The sequence below is a fragment of the Sebastes umbrosus genome, chromosome 13 (assembly GCF_015220745.1).
Source record: "Sebastes umbrosus isolate fSebUmb1 chromosome 13, fSebUmb1.pri, whole genome shotgun sequence".
NCBI lineage: Eukaryota > Metazoa > Chordata > Actinopteri > Perciformes > Sebastidae > Sebastes > Sebastes umbrosus.
The window spans coordinates 16,428,309-16,437,719 of NC_051281.1; the positions used below are offsets into that span (position 1 = coordinate 16,428,309).

General features: G+C 37.9%; 1 protein-coding gene across 1 annotated transcript; it reads left to right on the top strand.

Annotated features, from left to right (window-relative positions):
- The first annotated feature begins 557 nt into the window (after window positions 1–557).
- On the top strand, window positions 558–3,065 carry hoxd9a (homeobox D9a). Its single transcript, XM_037790992.1, has 2 exons — window positions 558–1,280; window positions 2,446–3,065. Exons 1-2 carry the CDS (start codon window positions 641–643, stop codon window positions 2,691–2,693), a joined length of 888 nt encoding a protein of 295 aa, XP_037646920.1. The 5' UTR covers window positions 558–640; the 3' UTR covers window positions 2,694–3,065.
- Window positions 3,066–9,411: the final 6,346 nt, after the last annotated feature.

Genomic DNA, 9,411 nt, shown 5'->3' on the forward strand with positions numbered 1-9,411 from the left:
CAATAATAATAATGACAAAAATAAAGAGTAGAGTTAAAAAACAAAACAAAGCAAACAAAAAAAAAAACGATTGTTGATCTTAATTAAAGCCTATCTTCCTCTTGTGATCTCATGTCACATCGTTATAAAAGACCAATTTCCATTGGAGGATATTGTTATAGGCTATAGGAGTTCACATGACTGTCTGTTTTATAGTCGGTTTATATCTCCAGTGGCATGATTATTATTTTAATATTCCCATAATATCCTTATAGAGGCTATACTGTGTCTAAAAAAAACAAAACACACATAACAAAAAAAAAAAACAATAATAGTACAAAAATACGAGTGTAACAAAAAATGAAATCAACAAATAAGTTAATAAAAGAAATCCAGTCACATCTGATGGGGCTTTTTTATTATATGTGAAATGAAAAGCTAAATTAAACCTGACTAAAAAAAAAAAAAAAAAAGCAGCAGAGCAGAGCAAAGGCAGGATTGATTTACTCTCTGTATTGGTAAATATGACCACGTGATCCATGTAACCAATCCCTGTAGATGCGGGCCAGCAAAAAATACTATGATTGTTCATAGAGAGGGACGCTTCCACATAACAGTGCAACAAGCCTTATTATATGAGTAAGGAAGAGATCACAAAAAAATGTCTTCCAGTGGCACCCTCAGTAACTGCTATGTGGACGCTGTTCTGGGCCAGCAGCAGCAGGAGGCTGTGGAGGATGTGTACGGAGGAGCGCGCTTCATTCCGGCTCCGCACACGGTGACCTCGAGGCCGTCAGGTGGTGGTGGTGGTGGTGGTGGAGGAGACAACGCAGACTACTCCTCTTCTTCTTGCAATTTTGCACCAAAGTCCAGCGTTTTCTCGTCGTCGTTTCATCCGCAGGGGATTTATCATCCGTACATGCATCACCACCACCACCACCACCAGATACACCAGTCTCATCTGCCCGCCTCGGACGGCAGATATGTCGGCGTGCGCTCCTGGATGGATCCGCTCTCCAACCACGTCTCCAACCACGTTTCCTTCGCAGGATTCCACTCCAGCAGTCGGCCGTATGGGACAAAACCAGAGGTGTTGCATCCACCGCCACCACCACTACAAGCACCACCATTATCACTACTCAAAGCCACAGATTGCGACGCGTCGGAGGCAGAAGCTCCTCGTGAATACGCGCGTGGAGTATCGGATTGCGCGGAGCAAAAAGCGAGCAAAGAGCTCAGTGGAAGTGAGCTTTCCATCCACAGCGAGCCCAAAGAGGAGAAACAACAACAACTTGACCCAAGTAAGTAAAAAAACGAAATCCTGATTTACAACCCTGAAGAACTGTATGAGCTGGGTGTGTAAAACTGGAGGTTTTACTAACCTATAAAAGTGTCTCGTATGGGCTGCTATACCTCGGCTACCTCGAGGAAGGGGAGAAAAAAACCCGCCCTACTCGGGTTATTATAGGGGATCCTGTAATAAGTTTTTCATGTCACAGGACGCCCAGAATATAGACACACATTGCTGCTTTTTTTTCTTTTTAATGAGATTTTACCTGAGCTAGACTTTAGGGATAGATATTTTCTATATGTTATCTTATATAGTAAAACATGAAAAACATACCAGGCCCTCTTATGGATCATCTTTGCGCATTGTCTATCGCACTAAACAACCTCTCATTTAGCTTTTTAATTTCCTGCAACCACACCAGTGTGTCACACATTGCTGCTTTTTTTTTTTAATAAGATTTTGACCTGAGCTAGACTTTAGGGATAGATATTTTCTATATGTTATGAACCATCCAGACCTCTCAGGTTCATCTGGATCAGGTCTGCTTAGTGTCCAGAGTCAGAACTAAACATGCAGAAGCTCAGTTTTTATGCACCAAATATCTGGAACAAGCTCCCAGAAACCTGCAGGACCAGCCACAACTCTGAGTTCTTTTAAATCAAAGCTTAAAACGTTCCTGTTTTGCTGCTGCTGCGTTTTATTAAACCAGATAATGATCTTATACTGCACTATAACCTTTACTCTTGTGTGTTATACTCAATTTTAGCTTCTATCCTATAGCTTTAATTTTTAGCTTGTTTTCTAATCTTTAATGTTTTTATAACTGTTTTAATTATGTCTTAATGTTCTTTTGCACTTTGTTGCAATGTTCTTGAATGTTTATGTAAAGCACTTTGAATTCCCCTTTTGCTGAAATATGCTATACAAATAAAGCTGCCTTGCCTTACCTATATAGTAAAACAGGAAAACATACCAGGCCCTCTTATGGATCATCTTTGCGCATTGTCTAACACACTAAACCAACCTCTCATTTAGCTTTTTAATTCCCTGCAACCACACCAGTGTCCTTACAGATCCCTAATCTGAGAACCATTTAGTGCAGTTTTTAAAATGAAAAACATCATCCCATGTGTCTTTCACTTCATATAACCCCCATATATATCTGTTTATTTCAGACAACCCTGCAGCAAACTGGATTCACGCTCGCTCCACGAGAAAGAAGCGATGCCCGTACACTAAATATCAGACTTTAGAGCTGGAGAAGGAGTTCCTCTTCAACATGTATTTGACCAGAGACCGACGCTATGAAGTGGCTCGCATACTCACTTTAACCGAGAGACAAGTGAAGATCTGGTTCCAGAACAGGAGGATGAAGATGAAGAAGATGAACAGAGAGAAAACCAACGGCAGAGATCTGCTATGAAATCACTGCACATCTATTTGACACACCAACAAGGAAGCCATCTGAACAATTAAATTCATTTTTTTTGGTAGGAGCATGGTGGTAGCCATTTTCATTTTTATTAGCCCTCTCTATAGCTTAATATTGCGTGTCAGTGTCATGAAGTGTTGGCCACATATGCGTCAAAATAACATGTGCAGGAATTTGTCTTGGTGACATTCAGACTGGATCCGTCAAAATACTGTTTTTAAATGGTATTTTCTCTGTTTTGCATTTTACACAACAAGCAGTTTGAGATGTGTTGAGCCTCTCCTCAGTAGGAAACTATGTGTATTGCTTTTATAGTTGTTAAGAATTTGGAGTTGTATATATAAAACATTTTCACAGCTGGAATATTTTGACTGTCTGTTGTCGGTACACACACACACTGACACACTGAGATGGTTTTAGGTGTGTGAGACACACACACTGAGATGCTAAAACCATTTCTCACAAAGACTTTTACTTTGAAATTGTTGCCCCTATAATGAAAAACATAGCCGTGCGTAATGCTTCCTCACCAAGCAAATTATCCTTAATTATCTCCAACATCAATGCGTAAAATTAACAAATTTCCTTTAATTTATTTAACAACCGTTTCGGGCACACTTTGTGGTTTATTTCATTTACGTAATTAGATTTTTTTTTTAAGATAAAAAAAAAAAAAATCACACCCGAGGCCTTGTTTTCAATAAGAATGCTACTGCAGCACCAAGTCTGGCAGCCACACAGTTTAACAACACAAATAGTGTTTCACAGTTTCTTTTTTTTAACAATTTTGCTTATTTGCAGCCAACAAATTAATCCGCAAATGGATTTAAACCGCTCTTTAATCCTAAAAAGGTTGCATAATGTATGTTGAATTTAAAAAAAAAAAAGAAACAGTGGATTTGGAAACGTAGAGTAATAAAGTGTTTACGATTGGGAGAGGTGTTGCGGCGGATTTTCGATTTATTGTCCAACTTGTACGAATAATTACTTTAAAGCAGGAAGAAGCTCGGTCCAATAAAGCTATAGAAATGGCTAGACGTCTGGCCTAAATGAGTTTATGGTGCTGGCCAGTAATTACACTCTCCTTTGAAACCCCCTTTTTTCTGGGGCGTTTGCGTCTGTTGCTGACAAACAGAATGTAGACACTTTTCCACAGGGTGTCTGGTCGATGAATTGTTTTAGAGGAAACCACCCCCACCTTAATGGTCACGTTTATTCACCAACTGCACTTCCCACCGATGGGAAAAAAAAACTTAACTTTGACTGGTGTCCGAAGCAGTTTTTACCTTCTGGAGATTTTATATTGAAATGTAAAACAGGAAATGTGTCCTAATTTTACCCCCACACAGGCTGCATCAGAGGGAACAAAATACACCTTGATAATTTGGGATTGTTCTTAAATTTGTGAAAATAAATTAATGACAACATTTTTTTTAACTAGTCTAATCAAATGGGAAAAAAAACTGAATTATACAGAACTAAATCCAATCTGTGTTCCTCTGCTGGAGCAGTATATAGGCTTCATTGGTAAAGTAATGAGAGCGCTAGAGGGCGATATTGGTCTGTTGGTCTCAGTTACAGCCATTCATTCACAGCTGGAACATTTAGGTTGTGTTGGCAACACATGGACCATAACATACAACATGCATTCATTGATTTATATGAAAGAGAGCGTGTTTTTGGAGGCCTTTAGCTCTGAATATCATTTATAGAACTGGAGGGTTTTGGATTGTGAACATCTAAAAGTCCAGACATCAGTTTCAAAGCAGTGATAATAATACAAATGTTGGTGCTGAATCGAAATCTGTTGTTATTGAAAAAAATATATATAGTACTCTTCTTTAATAGTTGCAAAGTTGAAAGTTCTAATTTATATTGTTTTTTTTTTTTTTTACAAATCTCTTTTACAAGACCCCACATCTCAGCTTACATTTGCACAAAAGAGCAGCCAATTTTAATCGATAGTAAAAGGGAGCAGCCTCAGTCCATCATCATTTACAGAAGACAACCACAGCAACCATTATAATCAACTTTCAGAAATGCATTCATCTACATTGTCCATTCAAACACCATATACATATAAACTTAATCAAATTGATTTAGCATTTTAAATGTTGGTGCAGCGAAGTAGTCTTTTGTTGTCCTTGTATATAGTGAGATATGAAAATATTGATGACAGACTAATATTCTATTTTATGTAAGTTCAGTAGTGAACAAATTCAACTTTCATACTGTTTAAATCACTGACATGGACAAAGCTGAGTCAGAATGAACACATATGTGGTGGTATATTGGGCCTTTGGAAGAAAATAAATACAATTTATTTTATTTTTTCCTTTCTCCAAAAGGCAAAGCCTACTATTAACACAAACATGGCATATACTCATTATTAGAATGATCAAATTCAATACACTGAAAAAGAATAATTAAAACAGGCAATGAAGGTTTCTGTGGCTCTAAAAGTGAGAATAGTAGCACAAACACACACTTTTGGCCCCTGAATGTAGACTATACTAATTTCCGTTATCTGGTGCCAAACCTCCTGACCATAATAAGCTCCAGGATTGTGGCAATTTCCTATTTATTATGCATATTATTTGGTGAAAACGCAGCGGTTTTAATTCAGTCTGCAGAGAGCGAGTGTGTCCTGAGGAGTTAAAGTGAATTACTTCATCCATTAAAAGTGATAATAGTCGTGAAGTTTGTAGTTGTTCAGAGTATCCAAACACTGGCAGCCGATGGATAGAAAACATTGAAGCAATTAGAGGAAATGTTGCATTGATGGTTTGCGTTTTTCTGCGTATACAGAGTACAGTGGTGACAGTCACGGCTGAAAACTTGACCCCAGAATGACGATGTTCAGCTTCTCTATATTTAAAAAATATATGACTGCATGATTACACGCTGTTTACACGCGCACAATGACGGGATCAAACCTTTTCTTTGATAACGAGAAACATGCGATTATAGGAGGGGATTTCTGTCAACATGCCCATTTCACCCATTTCACCCTCACTGTATCCAGCACCGTTACAGATGGTCATGTGTCTCTGTCCCTACAGGTCATGTGTGGGGGTCACATAGCCTATTCCACTCATGTCATTAGCTACAGTCATGTTACACCACGTAAATGCTGCTGTGTTGCTCCATATTCACACACTATATCTGTCCAGTGTCTCTGTGGAGGATGTATGAAAATAAGAGCTGTGGAAATTAGCTGTGTGTGACCAATTGGGAAAAACACTTGGGCTAATGTTCCCAGAACAGTGTGCAATAGTAAAGTACATTCAATGGACAATATGTGAAAGTAGAAAACATTTAGCCTAGCAGTCTATATCCCTGTGTGTGTGTGTGTGATCCTATAGCCTACTTAAGTAAAAGTAGCAATACCAGTATAGATAGATAGATAGATAGATAGTAACTTTATTGATCGTGATGGAAATTCAAGTTTCCAGCATCAGAGGTCCATAGTGCAAAACATGTTCGTAAAAAGGCAGTAAAAAAGTTAGTAGTACAAAGTACCAACAAATATACCAGATATAAAATTACAAGGAGATGAAGAAAACTGTTAAAACTGAATATAATGCAGGGTAACAGCTGTGATACAGGACTATTAAAAAAGTGAATATAGTGCAGAAGAGACTGTTAAAAATGAGTATAGTGCAAGAAAAGTCCTGCATTGGAAGTAGAAATAGCCTATCAGCAAAATGTACTTAAAGTGTCAAGAGTAAAATACTCATAATGTTTAAAATGATGAGTGTGAGTGTTTTACTAGTATATATTGTATTAATATTATTACTGATGCATCTATATGTGTAATTAGTGTTACTTTTGTAGTCAGTCAGGTGGAGCTGATTTGAGCTATAGTTTCTTAGTCTGCAAAGTAACTAAAGCTGTCAGACATATGTAATGGAGTAAAAAGTACAATATAACCCTCTGAAGTATAAAATAATATGAAATCAAGTAAAGTATATAGGCTACAACTTCAAATTTGTACTTGAAGCTGCAGTGAATTAGAGCAAATATGATTAAAAAAAGTTATTTTTATAAAATGGTCACTATATCCTGACAGTAGTGCATGAGACAGGTAATCTGTAAAAAAAAAAATCATGTGCCTCTGTGTCCCCCCTAATGGCATCTGCAAGATTTCACAGACAGGAGGAAAATAATTATCAGAGCTGAGCTGGAGCCTTGCTGTCTCTGAGCAGCTGTCAATCACTCGCGAACTCCGCTCAAACTAGGCAAACTAGGAAATACCAAGCACCGCCCACCAGCCGGAGCAAACTTTCTCATTTTACAGCTAAACAGTACACTACAAGATGTTTCTGAAAACATTTGAGGCGATAAATAGGCATTACAGTAACAGAATATTAATTCATATTTAATCAGCTCTCCCTAGTTTGACCATTTGATCGGAGTTTGCGAGTGATTGACAGCTGCCTCCATTGAATGAACAGCCAATAGGAACGCTCTTTCTCTCTGAAATGACCTGTGATTGGCCAAAGTCTCCCTTCACGGGTTAGATTTTTTTAAAGCCTGAAAACAGAGCCATGAGGAGGTGCAGAAGTCTAGTTTTCTCTCAGAACACTTGAATTACAATATGCTGAAAGGTTATTATGGATTTTTTATTGCCCAATGATGCCAAAAAAACATTCTGCCTACTGCAGGTTTAAGTACTTGAGTAAATGTACTTAGTTACATTCCATTACAGACTATACATTCAATATATTGTCTCTTATCCAATCCAATAACGCGAAGGTATACTCTGTATAGAGTGAATTGTGACGTCCCACGTTCTAGAGCCGAACGTTGTGCGTGTGATTCTATTGGATAAGAAGACCTTGGAACACTGAATGAAACAATGAAGCATTAGAATGGAATGCATGTTGAATCACGATGGATCCGGTCATCATGTCTGCTTGGCAATAATGACACAAGTGTGACGTGTTGGTGTGTGTGTGTGGGTGATGTCGTTATTTTCTTGGCGCCAGATTTTGCTAATGTTATTCTGAATCCATGTATTTGGGAAAAGCGGAGTATAGGCCTATGAGCAAACATGATGCACTGGAATTGTCAGTGCAACAACATGGTGTAAAAAATATATAACAGTCTCTTCATATTTGGGTTAATTACAGAAGAATCATCTCTAGGCTGCGCATAAATTAGGCCTATATGCTCTGTGATGAAAGTATAAACATCATTTGAGTTTCAATCCCTACGATTTCAGTCCTGATTGATTTAGAATTTCTATTTGAGTAAAAACAATGGAAATGTGCCCTGCAGGGTTTAGCAGTCTGGAGTCTTTTTGTTGAGCATAGAGAGAGAATATGAAAAAATAATGAGCTTCAGGCTTTCAGAATTGTGTGCATGGTTTCATTTGTGTGTGTATACAATGGATACAAATTGTAACAGAACATTCTTTTTCCGGGAATGTCACCATAGACACCCAGTTTATAATACTACAAATTTATAAGTTTTGTCATACCTTTGTCTGTGGGTAATATAGCCTCACTCACCATTATGTTACCTCATTTAGATAATGACATAACAGACATGTATTTAAATGAATATCTTCGAGATTGTCACTTTATACGTTGATAATGTCACATTACCATAACCTATACTTTCTTGTTAGGCGCCTCTCTTGTTAAACACGTGTATTTAAATTCACTTTAGGAACAATGTTTTTATTTTAAATGTTTTTTTTAAACTCAAAACAAGCCATATGGAAAATTAAACACATATAGGCTATAGCGAATTTACTGTGCTTCTTAACTCAATTCAAACTTTATTTCAGACACACAGGAAGGTCCATAGCAATAAAAGAAAAGAAAAAGAAACAAAAAATATACAAGATAAGACCACAGCAGTTCATCATTCAATTCATATGTAGGGGCTATCTTGCCATATAACTTCATATAACTGATATGAAAGGAAGCTAATTTGATTCAATATTCTTAAACCTGATAAATTGGAAGTAAAGAAAAGACATGGAGACTGGCTACTCTGTGCTGTCCTGTTGGTTGCCACATCTTTATTAGTCCTCTAGGTGTCTAACAGTGTTGCAGCTGTGTGTTTAGCTTACCACCTCCATCCACTGACCACATGTCTTTATTTATTTTTTTTTCACCCCAATATCAGTCAGGAATGTTAAACTAAAGCAGTGGATGCTGTCTAGTTTCCTTTCTTATGACACAAAGGACATCTATCTTTCTATCTAACTAGCTCTAACTTGTATTTTGAAGTGCATGTTTGATGTGTAGCAGCTCATCTAACGGACCTGGAGCAGACACCATTTGTTTCCCCCTAATCAAAGGAAATGGCCAATGTGAGCTGGGTGCTATAATTTGTCTTTTTGGCTCTCCATCATTCATTTAGTGCGCACTGGTTCACCACCATATCACATACTGGAGCTATAATACCATCCGCCCATGCTCAACGCAACGTGGCGACTCTCTTCCCATCAAGTGACCTCGAATAAAAGACTGGGAACATCATGTAAGAAGAACGAGCAGACAAATAGTCCTGTATATATCTGCACCGAGACTAACGTGATGATAATCCAGGTATTTTGGTTCCTCCTAATGACCTTGCCCCAATGGACTACACTGGACTATAGAGTTACACTATGTGCTTGTGCAATGCAACAAATGCTGGTCTCTTGCATTACGCACATGCACACACACACACACAGCTATAAGACAGGAAA